This window comes from Perca flavescens, chromosome 3 (genome assembly GCF_004354835.1).
Source record: "Perca flavescens isolate YP-PL-M2 chromosome 3, PFLA_1.0, whole genome shotgun sequence".
Lineage (NCBI taxonomy): Eukaryota > Metazoa > Chordata > Actinopteri > Perciformes > Percidae > Perca > Perca flavescens.
In genome coordinates, this window is record NC_041333.1 from 11,970,260 (window position 1) to 11,987,266 (window position 17,007).

The 17,007-nt window shown below is 42.7% G+C and overlaps 1 protein-coding gene across 1 annotated transcript; it reads right to left on the reverse strand.

Annotated features, from left to right (window-relative positions):
• Positions 1–8: 8 nt before the first annotated feature.
• On the reverse strand, positions 9–4,220 carry LOC114552243 (transmembrane protease serine 5; the record flags this gene model as incomplete). The annotated part of the gene is made up of 10 exons (XM_028572904.1): positions 9–141; positions 683–886; positions 1,029–1,171; positions 1,291–1,389; positions 2,432–2,616; positions 2,761–2,923; positions 3,082–3,125; positions 3,233–3,346; positions 3,561–3,696; positions 4,076–4,220. Coding segments are annotated over 9 exons (1,197 nt in total), but the record flags the coding sequence as incomplete, so codon positions are not given.
• Positions 4,221–17,007: the final 12,787 nt, after the last annotated feature.

A 17,007-nucleotide genomic window follows, 5' to 3' on the forward strand; every position in this document is an offset into this window, starting at 1 on the left:
GTCTGTCATTATGTGTACATTATATAACGGACATTTAAAATAAAAAATATCAAATAGGATTTTCAAATGTCTGAAACAGAAATATCAGTAACTTAGCATCCTCTGCTTGTTGTTGGGCATCATGAGCCCTCCTCAGTAACTCTGCAAAGAGAAACAGTCACTATTAGAAAGTAGTTGTACACTGCACTTCAATCCCATTGTACACTTTCCTTGCAATTCCTTCCTGTTGCTGATAATATAAAAATCATGATCATGGCTGTGTATGAAATTGATCAGGGCTCTCTGATATTTCTGCAGTGAAGTAGCAATGTAAAATACTCCATTATAATTACAAATTCAGCATTCAAAAAGTTAAAAGTTAAATGAATTCATCAGCAAAATGTAGCAGCAAAATAAACCCGGAGGTGATTATCTTTATTATTACTGTGTAAGCAGCACTTTAATGTTAGTCAAGGCAAAGCTGATTTTAAGTACTTTACATACTGTGTTGAGTACTCTAGTCTACTGCATCGTATTTCATAAGATGATCATATTTTTTGTGGGTAGTATCTTCATTTATAGAGTGTAAGTGTAATAGATTAATGGTTGTTGTTTTTTTGTTTTTTTTTACAATATTTTCCACTGAAATGTTGTGGTAGTATAAAGTAGCTTAAAATGGAAATATTCAAATAAAGTACTGTACCTCTGTACTGTATGAATACTTTGTACCACAGAATTTCTAAGAAAACTCTGTTTCAATCATGTCGTAGATCCATCCCAAGAATTCAGCCACTTTGGTGTAAACTCCAGGATGGTTGGGCTCAGCACAGCCTGTCCCCCAGCTGACAACCCCCACCAGCCTCCACACATTTTCATCCTGGCAAACCAAAGGACCCCCACTGTCCCCCTGGAGAGGTAGACACAAACACTGTTCAATATAGACTCACCCAGCCTTCATTATGCCAGTGTTTCACCATAAACAAATCACACAAGAGAGGATGAATACTTAAAACGCCTCTGCAAGGTAGTGTTCAAAACTCGGATCTGACCTGACAGGCATCCACTTTTCCCTCTGTGTATCCGGCACAAAGCATCCGTGGCGTGATCTCTCCATTGTACATGCAGGAGCTGTTACACTTCTTTGTGCTTATTATGGGAACTGGCGCCTCTTTCAGGGTGTCAGGTGAGTGCACTGAGAGAGAGAACATACACTTAATGCTGCTGTGAATACATTTGGCACACTGTCATCATGTGTGAATTAGACCTGCAGTAGATGTAAATTAGTTTGAGAGCAGTGCAGCAGCGTCTTACCACCATCAGGCTGTGTGTATCCCCATCCAGAGATCCAGCACTGTGTACCTCCTGGAAGATCATAGTCGTACTGAGGCAAGCAGACGGGCCTAATTGTATCTAGTTAAAGGGAAGATTTACATAATAATTCTGACAGGTTGGAACATGATAACTTGGTTAAAGTTCAGTTTTTTTCCCATCAGATCTTTTTTTTTTTATAGTTAAGGCTTTTCTTCCACGCTGTTTGAGAAATGTACACATACATCATGTTTTCCTCCTGTCGTGGTTTTGTCTTGTAATGGGCTTCCTCAAGTTTACCTTGTACAGTGAATATGTTCACTCAAAAATGTGTTGCTTATTGTTGCTTCACTAGGTTGTCCAGAATGATGAATGTGCAGAGTTTGACACTAGAAGGCTGTTTTCACATCTATCTGCTGAGGTGGAAATGATTTTCTGTGTTCACCTTAAAACTTGGTTTATAACATGTACGAACAAGCAAGATTTTATGACACAGAAGGTGATCCATGGTCCAATATGCAATTTACAGAAATGGGATGTGAAAACTTGAAACCGCCAGTGCACATAAACTGTGAATCGACTTTTCAGTAAAGTAGAAGACATCTTGTGTGCAGAAGTTAAACGTTTGACATGAAAAATATAGTAATAGTATTAATTGATTTATCACTGACAGATTTTTCAATGAGTGACAAAGCATAAATACACTTTAGAAATGTTTAAAAAAAAAGGTAATTGGATTTTCTTGGTGTGGACAAACCATACTAGACCAAATTATTACTAAATTATTATTTTATATGTCTTAAAACATGGGGGAGGGTCTTTAAACTTTGTTGAGGTTGTATGCCCACATTTGAAATATTGTGGTTGCAGAGAGGAATGCACTGTTTTGGTGCAACATATGTTTGTATACGGTTGATTAAAAGCGTATATCATTGTTCATTATGGTGACAGAAGTTAGACCATTGCTTGTTCTTCCTCTAAAAGGAGGATACCACATTTGTGGTCTGATGGATGGAGGCTTGTTTGCTGAAATGTGTCGGCATAAGAAAATAAAACAGTGAACTGACACCATAGTATTAGCATTTTGTTGTGTTTTTTAAGTTCCAACTTCTCTGTTGTGTGAAAAGCTTGCAAAGAGACTAACCTGAGAAATTCAGCGGGGTCCGCAGTTTCATCAGGGCTATATCACTGTCGTGGCTCCTGTGGTTATAGTTCTTGTTGTATAGGATCTTCTCCACAGCGTATCCTGTGTGCTGAGCCATTTTAGCCGAGGTGCGGGTGACAATACCGGCGTAGACCACCCAGCTGGATACCTGAGGTTGCCTGTAGCTGACATTTGAGGGGAAAAAAAGAGGAGGCAGATACTGATAAGAGAGAATGTGTCCAGTTTGGTGCAGGGTGTTAATGTCTGATTATTCTCCTTTGATTTTGTCGTCCCAGACCTTTTAGTGCTGGTAAGGTCAGCTGTCTTACTTGTGAACACAATGGGCAGCTGTGACTACCCATTGACTGGTGATGATAGAGCCTCCGCAGGTGTGACGGTTGCTGTAGTAGAGGCTGACCTGCCAAGGCCACCTGCCCGGCGTGGCCTCCACTCCCCCGATTATCCTGGGCAGCTTTGCTCGTGTCCCACACTCTACACAGAGATCCATTCATCAAAAAAAGTGTTTGATTGACGCATCATTCACTCTGTCTGCAGCTGATGTGAAGCTTTTTTGTGACGTATTATTAAGAAACTAAAGGGCTTGGTGTTAGATGCAAAGTCAAACAAAAAGTTAAGTTTAATTTGCTCACCAAAACATTGCAAAGCGATAACCTTCCCTGTGATACAGTTCCCCCTAAATGGAAATAAATTGTGTCACTAATGATGAATAATGAATGCGTTTGTAGCCACAATTTTCTCTGCATCATTACGAGTATGATGTCCTCGGACAAATTGCCTTACCTGAATTGCCACATATTTTCGAGATTGCTCTTGTGTTCTGAGGTAATTTGTATAAAGCCGTCAGTATGGTTTGGCCCGATATCAGTTAGATTCACTCCTTTATGCTTGGTCAGTCTGGTAAGAGAACATAGGCAAAATAGGTGGGAGTAAGTGTTAAGATAATTCAGACTTATAACTTGAAGCAAGAATGCAAATAAGGTATTAGAAAATCATAAATAAGCCAAGCTTTCAACCTTAGCAAAACAAAACGTAAGTAAGTGAGTGGGCGCTCCAGTTTCAATCAGTGTCTAGAGCTGAGGTGGTGTGTGATCCTGTCAGGAATGCAAACCTCAGATAACCAAGCTGTCTGCAGACCAGCGTTCCCAGTGAAGAGTTCCACCTCTCATAGCACACTGGTAGCCAGGTGGGCAGCTTTCCCAGCTGGATCTCCAGGATGGAGTTCTCCGGGCTGATCCTGTAAAACACTGAACCTGATTGATTGAAAATCTCTCCAGAGACAAGCTCTCAGTCAACAGTAATGAAACAAGCATCGTCTATGAGTGGGAAATGATGAGGAAAAACACAAGTATCTATGCCAATGTAGTCAATACAAACAGATCATTATGTGTGGTGCTTTCCTGTCAGTCAATGGGCATCTCTCAAGAGTGAACAAAAGGCAACAAGAAGCAGCAGTTGAATGCTAATTTTGCTACTAAAAACTATTTTGAAGGTGAACCATTACCCAGTATGATGAGTCGCATAACAATGAGCAACCACGCAATCCTGCACTGTTTGTTAATTCATAAATCGGTGAAACAAATGCCTGCTTTCCGACAAACGTTAAAGAGAGGACGAAACACAGACCTTTTCTGGCGTCAGAGATAGAAATGTCTTCTGTCACATTGCAGAAAGGCGTCTCCTTTGTGTCCCCAAGTCCCACTGGACTTTGGGAATCGGAAGGCCTCAGCAGAAGTTTAACTACAGTATATGTAGATAAAGATGTACTTGATCAGTGTTTTAATCAGCCAGTGAGACAAGCAGCAACAATGTGTTTATTTCTACTAAATGTTACCAGACCTTCTGAAGTACCCACAACAATCTGTCTAGAGCAAAAAGAAACATTTTACATTGCAAAAAGGAAATATTTTCATATCTAGGAGTTCTGCTGATTAGAAAAAAACATCTCACTAAAAAAATAGTCTACATGATTCTTTTTTATAGGAGAATGCGCTGCTTTCCCTTGTTGTAAATTAAGATATATTAAATATCTTTTCTGTTTTGGACTGTTGATCGGATTAAACAAGCGATCAATAATTACACTAATTGTTAGTTGCAGCCCTATATCACATTTTTAAACCTTTCAAATGCTGATCATATTGCCCTCAAAAATCCAGTATCTGTCAGGCAGAAGCTTGAGTAGCTGTAGCAAGACATTTGTCTCAGCAGCTCCTGGTTACAGTTAAGCTATTTTACTGATTCTATCTCAACACAATGACTCACCTAGAAACCAGACACCTACAGCTAAGCCTCCCAGGAGTCCAACTGCACAAACCACTGCCAGCAGCCTCACCAGCCTGTGAGCTAAAGCAACAATTAAGACTGGAGTTAATGCGCCCTGATCTCAGATATGAGCTGAGAAGAATAATTAAATGTCAGCTGTTACATATATATAGTACAATGACACACAGCACAGAGACAGACGCAGACATTATTATAATTAAAAATGTTCTGTACATGCACAACATAATGTAAATCTGTACAGTGACTGCTTTGCCTATTACTGAACTGTAGATGGTTTGATTCAGTGCAAAGTCTTAATTGGGCTTGTTCTTTATATTTAGGGTAGCATTTTTTAACCACTCTTGTTGTTTTTTTGCACTGGTGACGCAGGATTGCTCTTGTAGTCTGATGCCCAGCGGGTGGTGGTGGTGCACCACTGGAGCTTACCGTGAGTGGTAGAGTGAATCCCTTTTAACCAGCCCTGCACTCCCTTGGTCCCCGCGACTCCTGCTGTTTTATCTGAATGAAAAGAGTGACTGACAGCTGCCGGGTTCTCAATCACTGATAATGTGTCTCCATCAGGACTCTATAAGAAGTAGAGTTAGCACGTCAGACCTCATTTACAGCTTGTTCCTATTTGTTAGAATGTTGGCAAGTTTGCTTACTTGCGACAAAAAAAAACCTGTTGACCATCTGCTCCTTCACAACAGTGCACCTGTCAGGCTCTGTCAGATTTAACTAGGAGCACTGTAATCCTGGATATTAACCACCACTACCAGACCAGATGTATGGAGTCAGCGATATAGGTGTGCACAGGTGTGCGTGTCATAAATCTCCTCAGTGTGCAAGGTATAATGAGAAAGTTGGAGCATTGGCGTGTGTGTTCTACGTATTGTAAAAAAAAATTTCAGTTGAGGTTAAAACATTTCCTGTACCTTTTTCAGAAAGGTTTAATCACTCTGGAGTTTGTGTGTTTTTGTTGGGCTTACTCTCCGAGCAGCAGCTGTTTCTATAAGCAACATATTGAGAGTATCACAGTCATTATAATAAAGCTCTCCATAGATGTGAGATGCAGACTTGATATTATACAATTACAGTACGAAATCCATCTAAATAAATGCTACACCATCTGCTCACTGTAGCACTTGAGTGTAGCAAAACATGTAATTTTGGATTTGGAATTAGCATGAGTTGCAAACAGTACAAGAGGCACTTTAGAAACTCAGTACAGCTGTGCATCATAGGTCATATTATGATGCATGTGAATTATATATACATACAAAAACACAACACACAAGTAAAGGTGACAGAAACAAGTGTGATATAAGTTTGAAATGAACGCTACATCTGTAAACGGCAGCTGTTGCTGTATGTTGTGATGGTGCAGGTACCAATGTGAGAAAGGTGTTGTTGACTCAGGATTGCATACATTAGACAGATGGAGGAAGGTGTAGTGAATATTTAGTCTCCCTTTCTTACCATGTTTTCCTTGCGTACAGTCCTGAGGATAAAGCAGCGGTGTCCGTGCTCATCTGTAGGCCTGTGCTGGAAGTAGAAAGGTCCGTCCCGCTCGCAGTGGATGCACCATTTGCCGTTTAACAGAATGCAACTCTGGATTTTCCCTTCACAAAGAGACAATGAGGTCAGCAGTGGTGCAGAGAATGAGGCTGTTGTTTGTCCAGGGGGGTCATGGGGCCTGCCGAAGCAAACTGAACCAGGTCTTTGTGGGGGGGGGCATCTCCAGAGATAACTCCAAGCTGACTATTGATAGGACAGCGGGTGTTGCTAGGTAACACTTCTTACCTGTGCCAAAAGATTGCCCATTTCCACCTGAGACATGTTATTACCTGACAGTTTGTAGGTTCGGAGAAAAGGTCATTATTGCAGATTGTTGAAAAGTCTCACATCATGTCGATCCCCCCTTCATTTGGAATCCAAAGCTATCGTCTCTCAACACTCAGGAACAAAATGAAGTCTGTTCTGTCTGCCCGCTGACAGATGAGACTTTCTCTTCTCTCCTCACCCTTTTTAACCAGCTCACAGTCCGACTGTCTATATCAATATTCCTGTTTCGGTATTTCAAATACCGTCTTTGTTTTGAGTACAGTAGAAAACCATCACCTTATCGTGGTGGAGAGGTTTGTGTGTCTCTGTGAACCTGAGGGCTGTGTTGTCTGGAGCTTTGTGCTCCTGGTAGGGTCTCCCAAGGCAAAGTGGTCTCAGGTGAGGGGCCAGACAAAGAATGGTTCAAAAACCCCAATGAAAAAGCTAAGCAGAGATGGAGTGACCCTGCCCGGAGGAAGCCCGGGGCCCCCGTCTGGAGCCAGGCCCAGACGGTGGGCTCGTCGGCGAGCGCCTGGTGGCCGGGTTTGCCACGGAGCCCGGCCGGGCACAGCCCGAACAAGCTACGTGGCAACTCCCTCTCCATCCCATGGGCCCACCACCTGTGGGAGGAACCGTTGGGGTCGGGTGCGATGCCACATGGGTGGCAGTGAAGGTCAGGGGCCTCGACGGACCAGACCCGGGCAGCAGACGCTGGCTCTGGGGACGTGGAACGTCACCTCTGTGGGGAAGGAGCCGGAACTGGTGCGGGAGGTGGAGCGCTACCGGTTAGATCTGGTGGGGCTTACCTCTCGCGCACAGTCTTGGTTCTGGAACCATACTCCTGGATAGGGGTTGGACTCTTTTCTTCTCCGGAGTTGCCCAGGGTGTGAGGCGCCGGGCGGGTGTGGGGATACTCACAAGTCCCCGGCTGAGCGCCGCTGTGTTGGAGTTTACCCCAGTGGACGAGAGGGTCGCCTCCCCCACGCCTGCGGGTTGTGGGGGAAAACTCTGACTGTTGTTTGTGCATATGCACCAAACAGGAGTTCGGAGTATTCGGCCTTCTTGAGACCTTGACTGGAGTCCTGCATGGGGCTCCAGTGGGGACTCCATTGTTCTGCTGGGGGACTTCAACGCACACGTGGGCAATGATGGAGACACCTGGAGGGCGTGATTGGGAGGAACGGCCTCCCTGATCTAAACCAGAGTGGTTGTTTGTTGTTGGACTTCTGTGCTAGTCATGGATTGTCTATAACGAACACCATGTTCGAACATAGGGATGCTCATAAGTGTACCTGGTACCAGAGCACCCTAGGCCGAAGGTCAATGATCGATTTCATAATCGTTTCATCTGATCTGAGGCCGTATGTTTTGGACACTCGGGTGAAGAGAGGGGCAGAGCTGTCAACCGATCACCATCTGGTGGTGAGTTGGGTCAGAGGGTGGGGAAGACTCTGGACAGACCTGGTAAGCCCAAACGTGTAGTGCGGGTAAATTGGGAACGTCTGGAGGAGGCCCCTGTCCAACAGACTTTCAACTCACACCTCCGGGCGGAGCTTTTCGTGCATCCCTGTGGAGGCTGGGGCATTGAACCCGAGTGGACAATGTTCAAAGTTTCCATTGCTGAAGCTGCAGCGAGGAGCTGTGGTCTTAGGGTCTTAGGTGCCTCAAGGGGCGGTAACCCACGAACACCGTGGTGGACAACGGTGGTCAGGGAAGCCGTCCGACTGAAGAAGGAGTCTTTCCGGGATATGTTATCCCGGAGGACTCGGAGGCAGTTGCAGGGTACCGAAGGGCCCGAAGGGCTGCAGCCTCTGCCGTGAAAGAGGCAAAGCAGCGGGTGTGGGAGAAGTTTGGAGAAGACATGGAGAAGGACTTTCGGTCGGCACCAAAGTGCTTCTGGAAAACTGTTCGCCACCTCAGGAGGGGGAAGGGGGAACCATCCAAGCTGTGTACAGTAAGGATGGGACACTGTTGACCTCAACTGAGGAGGTAATAGGGCGGTGGAAGGAGCACTTTGCAGAACTCCTGAATCCGACTAATACGCCCTCTATGTTAGAGGCAGAGCTGGAGGATAATGGGGATTGTCGTCGATTTCCCAGGCGGAAGTCACTGATGTAGTCAAACAACTACACAGTGGCAAAGCCCCGGGATTGATGAGATCCGTCCAGAAATGCTCAAGGCTCTGGGTGTGGAGGGGCTGTCCTGGTTGACACGCCTTTTCAACATTGCGTGGAAGTCTGGGACGGTGCCAAAGGAGTGGCAGACTGGGGTGGTGGTTCCCCTTTTTAAAAGGGGGACCAGAGGGTGTGTGCCAATTATAGGGGTATCACACTTCTCAGCCTCCCTGGTAAAGTCTACTCCAAGGTGCTGGAAAGGAGGGTTCGCCAATAGTCGAACCTCGGGTTGAGGAGGAACAATGCGGATTCCGTCCTGGTCGTGGAACAACGGACCAGCTCTTCACTCTCGCAAGGATCCTGGAGGGAGCCTGGGAGTATGCCCAACCGGTCTACATGTGTTTTGTGGATTTGGAGAAGGCGTATGACCGGGTCCCCCGGGAGATACTGTGGGAGGTGCTGCGGGAGTATGGGGTGAGGGGGTCTCTTCTCAGGGCCATCCAATCTCTGTACAACCAAAGCGAGAGCTGTGTCCGGGTTCTCGGTAGTAAGTCGGACTCTTTTCAGGTGAGGGTTGGCCTCCGCCAGGGCTGCGCTTTTGTCACCAATCCTGTTTGTAGTATTTATGGACAGGATATCGAGGCGTAGTCGGGGTGGGGAGGGGTTGCAGTTTGGTGGGCTGGGGATCTCATCGCTGCTCTTTGCAGATGATGTGGTCCTGATGGCATCATCGGCCTGCGACCTTCAGCACTCACTGGATCGGTTCGCAACCGAGTGTGAAGCGGTTGGGATGAGGATCAGCACCTCTAAATCTGAGGCCATGGTTCTCAGCAGGAAGCCGATGGAATGCCTTCTCCAGGTAGGGAATGAGTCCTTACCCCAAGTGAAGGAGTTCAAGTATCTTGGGGTTGTGTTCGCGAGTGAGGGGACAATGGAGCGGGAGATTGGTCGGAGAATCGGGCGCAGCGGGTGCGGTATTGCATTCAATCTATCGCACCGTTGTGACGAAAAAGAGAGCTTAGCCAGAAGGCAAAGCTCTCGATCTACCGGTCAGTTTTCGTTCCTACCCTCACCTATGGTCATGAAGGCTGGGTCATGACCGAAAGAACGAGATCCAGGGTACAAGCGGCTGAAATGGGTTTCCTCAGGAGGGTGGCTGGCGTCTCCCTTAGAGATAGGGTGAGAAGCTCACTCATCCGTGAGGAGCTCGGGAGAGCCGCTGCTCCTTTGCGTCGAAAGGAGCCAGTTGAGGTGGTTCGGGCATCTGGTAAGGATGCCCCTGGGCGCCCCCTAGGGAGGTGTTCCAGGCACGTCCAGCTGGGAGGAGGCCTCGGGAAGACCCAGGACTAGGTGGAGGGATTATATCTCCAACCTGGCCTGGGAACGCCTCGATCCCCAGTCGGAGCTGGTTAATGTTGCTCGGGAAAGGGAAGTTTGGGGTCCCCTGCTGGAGCTGCTCCCCCCGCGACCCGACACCGGATAAGCGGACGAAGATGGATGGATGGAGAAAAGGTGGCTTGAGTGGCTTCAAAAAGGGATCATTAACTCTAAGAATAGTAAGAATAATTAATAACTGATAATAACTGCTCTTTGAAAATGGTGAGAAGATTCTTTGAAGGAGATCAAAGCCTGACTTTTTACGTCACCTCAGATGAAATATTATTTTTTTTATTTAAAAATAAATGACTGATTTGATCCTTGTAGGTAAAAAGATACAAAGGTTGTTTATGTCTCTCCCATTTCATATGCGTGGTGTGGGATTAGTCAGAGTCCAGGTGACGGGAACAACTGCCAGAAATTCCTCCTCGTCCGACTTTCAAGGCCGAATCCAAGAAATGGCTCAGATCTATTTGGCTCATCTAACAGGTGTCATATGGAGTTATTTGGAAATCAAACACGGAGTAATGAGCATTGCAGCAGTGGCGTAAAAATTGCATGTGATAGAGCAACAGCTGAAATTCATATCAGTAGGGTTATGAGGTTAATAATGTTTGATAATATTAGCATTGCGCTTCATTGTTCTCCTGCAGAGGCACACAGAGGAGCAAGGAGAACATACAGTAGCTGCTGTTTGGTCATTTTTACAGGGATTAGATGTCTCCCTCTTCTGGTGAAGTTTGTTTTCTCAGACAGCCGAGTCAACAGCGATTTACAGAGCAGCCATTCACTTTGGTAGAAATCATTTGACGTTGAATAAAGACATTTTCATCCAGAGATATGCATGTACCAGATCAGTTCTTCCAGGAAATGGTGATTTATCCTTCATACATCTTTGTTTTGTGGCGTAATATGTAGTCCCGGATATAAAAAAAAATATATATATGCCTTGGCCAAATATTTTAAAAATAGTTTCACAACAATTTTGTGTTGTGTTTTCCTTCTTCATTCTTCAACATTGTATTCATGATTAACTCCAATCATATTGGCCTCATTTGAAAGGTGGTTCTTATGAATAATATCGGTAATAATAATAATAATAATATAGTAATATCAGTTTATTGGGTACACCTAACTAAAACTAATTTAGCCTAATGCCACAGTCCTGTAATAAATCCTGCCTTCATGAGGGTTATAATGTTCAGGTTTTTGTTGAAACATTTAAGGCTGTGTGTTTTGTAATGCTGTTGAATTGTTTTGAGTTGCACGTAGTGCCAAAATGATTAGTTGTCTAAATAATTAGTCAATTAGTTGATCGACAGGAAACAACTGCTAACAACTGCTAACTGAGTTGTCATTTTATGAAAATGTATCAAGCAAACACACCAAATATTCTCTGTTTCCAGCTTCTCAAATGAAAGGATTTGCTGCTGCTTCACTTTTGTATCACTGTAACTTAAATATCTTAATGAAATAAATGTCTATATGCTGTTGATTGGACAATATAAGCTATTTGAAGATGTTAACTGGGGCTTTTTGGGAAATTGTGCAAGACATTTTTTTATGTTTTTCTTACATTTTGTAAATGAATAATCTATATAATAATCAACAGATTACTTGATGATGAAAATTATAAAGTTGAATTCACATTCACAGTTGAAACAACCACAAAACGAAAATATTAATATCTTAATGAGTAACTGATGCAAAACACTGGCACAAAAGATGAACTTAAGCCATTGTGATCATGTTATGATCAGAAATTTAAATTTCATGAGTAAATACCTCCAACTACAACAATAACAGTCTGTCTGTCACAGATGCCCTAATGTGGACTTTATTCATTCATTTATTCATGTACCACAGTCCACTGTGAAAAGGCTGGCTGCAGCCAAGGTTGGAGCTGCATCTATCTCTCTGCTCAGAGGGGGACGCACTCTCCCTGTTTGGTGTAGTGAGATTTGATCAGCCCCACTCTTATCTCAGCCATTAGTATGTGTTTCTCTCAGTGTCCAAACCTTGAACATCAGATGCGGTCTCACAGTCCCCGTTCAGAAATCCCACAGTAGGTTCTTACTGAGCAGAACAGAGGAAAGCTTATTTTTAAGGTTTAGACAGTGTTTGCCTTAACAGCCTTTTGACAAAGTCCATTTTAAAGTTCATTTAAAACGGACTCATTTATGTGTGTGGGCTGTCAGGAGAGTTGTGCCATTGATGCTTAATATATCCATGCTGTGAACTCTCGGCAGAGGCGACCATTAAGGGTTGCAGTTTCCAAAGTTGCAGGGCAGAGGGAGCACAATCCAAATGCAATTTTATTGTCTAACATAGAACCACAGCCCTAACGCACAAGTTCAAGTATACCTTAACACCACCCGTCATGCTTCAAATGTGTATATCTGGATGGATTTTAAACTAAATCTTATTTGAAGGAATAGTTTGACATTTTGGGCAATACTTTCACTTTCTTGCTTTATAAGATTGATACCACTCTCATATTTGACCGTTTGAATATACTTAGCTCAATAGCTAACCTGGCTCTGTCCATACAAAATCTGCCTGCCGACACCTCTAAAGCTCACTAATTAACATGCTAAATCTCCTTTGTTTAGTCCGTCCATTAACACAAGTGTAAATCTCAAATATGGGTTTTTATGGGGGGTTTTTGTAGGTAAGCGGCTTAATATTTGACACACAGATTAACTAAGTCTGCAAGAAAGGAAATAAGCCTATAACCCTATATGTTGAACTATTGTTTTAACACTGTTAATAAAAGTGAATATTGTTAACGAAAGGTTCACCCAACATCAAAACTTAAAGTAAAAATGTAATAGATACATTTTTTGGGCTTCTCTGCCTTTAATTTTTGACAGGACAGCTAGGTGAGAAGACATGAAGGAAATCATCACAAGTCAGAGTCGAACCCTGGACTTCTGCATCGAGGCGTAAACCTCTCAGTATATGTGCGCCTGCTCTACCCACTGAGCCAACCCGGCCACATAAAGTGATGAATTGAAGTTATTAATGTTTTGTGATGCCGTTAAAGGTTACGTTGCATCCGTAATTATTGTAAACAGAGCAATAAATAGGTCTTTATTTTTTACACAAAATGAAAATAATTTTACTGAAAGATTTTAATTGAAATTGCAGAATTGTAATTGGTAAACAAACTGATAGTTTGTACGGTATAAAACTTCCTGGTTGAATATAGTACGATGCTGTGTGGGATATAAATCCTTTTGATATACATGATTTGTTACCTTTTTGGCAAATTAGCACAATTAAAAATATGCAGAATTAGCTATTTGTAGCTCCTGTTTGCATTGTATCCATGGATGTAAAAACTATCAGTGGATTACTTAAACACTGAAGAAAACTTAAAAATGAGATGTTTCTGCTCAGCCCCCTCTTCCTACACAATACAAGAGCTCTCTGGTTCACATTTCTAGCGCAGCCTCCTCCATATCTTTTATTTGTATTTTTTTTATTTTATTTTTTTATTTTCTCTCTCTCTCTCTCTCTCTCTTTTTTTATTGTTTTTTGTTGTTGTTGTTATTTTGGTCTTGTCTGATGTCTATATGGGCAGATATTGTGTATGCATGCACTGATGCTTGAGTTGCCCTATGTTTGTTTAGTTGTGTGAGGAATATCACTGGCAACCTGTACTTATGTTTAAAATCAATAAAAAATTTCTAATCACAAAAAAAAAAAAAGATGATTCTCAGGCAAGTTCTGGAACTATGAGGAACATATTTTTTCTAAGATTTCTGAATGGATTTATGCACGTTTATTCGCCATGAAGATCGTGATGTGACGTAAATAAATATGTTCATGATATCCTCAGAGAGTGTAACTCACAAAATATGCGTATCATGCCATTGTGTTCAGATTGAATCCTTCAGTGTCTGACATGTCCAAACCATACAGCTTTGATCTACAGTAGAAGCTAAACTATTCTATTTTGGGAATATACTGTACCTCAGATGTATAGGGTCAAGAATTACTGAATGGACTTTTAACTTTGCCAAACCATTGGCTGAGGTTGTTGGCTCTGCAATTGTGCAGAGTCATGACACAATCATTTGCTCAAGAAGTGAAGCCCACTGTAAGCTGCCAGGTCATGATGCAGCACAGGGTGAGGATAGAGACCACTAATCTATGCTCCCTTCAATCTCAACACACACACACACACACACACACACACACACACACACACACACACACACACACACACACACACACACACACACACACACACACACACACACACACACACACACACACACACACACACACACACTGCCAGACACCCTTCTCTGTGCTTCAATAATTGACTTGCTCTGCTGGCTGTCACTGAGCTCTGCCTTCTCTGGAGCAGTAAATCTTCTGAGCTCGAGCCCTGCAGTTTGGCATGGATGTCAGCTGTGGTATCATACTGCCCTCTTGTGGTATACTTGAAGACTCCATGTAGGATGTGCTCAGGATATCCATGCAGCGAAGTCTTAAGCAAAAGCTGGATTTATTTTTGTCTGAATATTCAGCAATTAGTTGCTCATGACATTTTCCTTCTTCAATATGTTGAAGGTCACCGCTGGAGGTCCCACTTAATTAAGAAGGGGAGCAGAAATGTCTGAGAAAAAGTACCCGTGTTTGACAGTTTGTGACTTTTATAGGCTTTGACAACTATTTTTAGGTTTCAGTGTGTGCAGCATGTTGTAATTACACAACAATACATCTATGACAGGTCTAAGCATGAGTGTTGCCTTATCATAGCGGCTAAATGGTATGCAGTTGTGTCTGTATTGAAAGTGGCAGGATGAATAAATAGCTGTCATGTATGTGTTTGTGTCTTGTCTTGTAGAGGCTAATGATAGCGAGGGTGGGTATAAGAGCAGAGCTGCTCCCCACCAGATGGTGGGTAATGTGGTTTGGTTTAGCTGCCCACCATGCTCATTCTAATTAAACAGAGGAGATTACATTAACACTGGCTCCCACTCAATCTGCTCCTCCACTGAGCGTGGCCTTGCACTGAAGGCGGGGTGGAGATCGGAGGTGGAGGGGTTACAGAGGTGATTGTAGTTTGCAGAGTCAAAATAACATATTCGCTTCAAAGCTAAATGAATTTCTTGGTAAGGAAATGAACACCGGAGAAGTTAGAAAGAAATGCTTCATTCCAGACGGTTAGATCAACTAGAAAAATCTAAAAGCTTTTCCCACACTTTTTACAACTGCTGTGGACTCTGTAAATACCTTTGAGCAAGGCACTCAACCTCAATCTGTTCTGGTTATGAGTTCAGTGGACAACAACACATGACACTAGATCTACCATATGCCGCACCTGTAAAATCTTGAAAATGCTCATAAACTAATGAATTAAATGAACAATGAACAATAAAGCAAATTATGAATAGTGAATTAATTCATTAATACAAAGAGATTATATCAGAATTTACCAATCACTATGTCATTAAATCAATGGATGAATAACTAAATAGATAATAGATACATTTTACAAAAGCGAAACAATAGTAGGAAAATAAACAGGGTTGTTTCTTCGCAAATTGCAGTTTGATGTAGTAATTTATTTGTTTTCTTTACATTTGCTGGCTCTCTCATCATTAATGCAGCACTCTCTGGGTCCTTGTGTTGTCAAAACTTTGCTTATATGCTGTCATATCTAAGAAGAGCTCTCATCGGCAGCTGAACTTGCTGATGACGCAAGTAGCTGTAACTTTAAAGATGGTTGAAGTGAATTATGTCTGCCAACAAGTTCAAGAGTTTGAGACTGGCGCCTTTAATCTCACATCACTTTATGCTTATGTCAGTGGTTCCCAAACCTTTTGGCTTGTAACCTTTAAAAGCAAAGCAAATCAACTTGCAAAGACCTTCTCAACAGTTTCATATGTCTATATGTTCTGAGCACTGCAAACAAAGACTGTATTTTAGAGAGCAGAGGAGGTTAAACAACTCAATATTTCTCCAGAAAAACTGCAAACAGAGTATACATAATTGTATGAAGCATAAATCTGATTTATTTTATATTTTTAATCATCATGCAACCCCTCCGACAATCCTTGTCCTAAGCCCACAGGTTGGAAACCACTGCCTTATGCTGCTGTATAAACAAGAATGTGTCAAAGACCTGCCAGATGACCTGGTCAGTTTTGAGAATACCGTCTAATAGTATTTAAACATATATTGATAATGTTGACAATGTTGTTCACTGAAAAGATGTGACTGGAGTCTTATAGTGTAGATAAAAAAAAAATATCCCTGTGCGTGGCAATACTGACTGAACTGAAACAACACAAACATTAGAAAACAAGAGAGTGTGATCTTTTTAGCAAGAAACTGTAAACACTGCAGGCTGGAATTTAGCTGAAGGGGTTGTATAGCTAGAAAATAGATTACACAATAAAACAGGCTACTTTATGGTAATATAAAGACTATAGAAAAGGAAACTAAAGGAATACATTGCAGCAGCGCGAAAACCTGTTAAATCCCAAAGGCATTACGTGAATATAAAAACCCGACATCGAAAAAATGTACAGTAAATGCTGCCAGTATTTGTAATAAATAAGAGGTCTCACTTTCACTGTGCTATGCAGGGAGCTGTGGCAGACCTGATGTACTCAGTCTTAGCGCCTTTCACATCTGGGACAAAACACAGGCAAGCTGTGGCTCTGGCAGAGTGCCATTCGAGGTCACCGCAGCGCCTGGAGTGACTCCAGCTGTTTGCAAGTCGCCCAGATGACACATAAACTCTATAAACAGCTTGCGACTGTGAAGGTTTGTGGCAGGAGCCAATAAACCGTTAAGAGGGATCAGCAGCATAGTCTTTGTTCAGATGATGGGCAGGACTATAGCAGCGCTGTAAAAGTAAAATGTTCTGGTTGAATTAGGACCACAGAGGCTGTGGAGAAAGGAGTTAGACCAGTGTCTACCCAAGGAATATGTGAAACCCCAATAGTACTTCTGCTG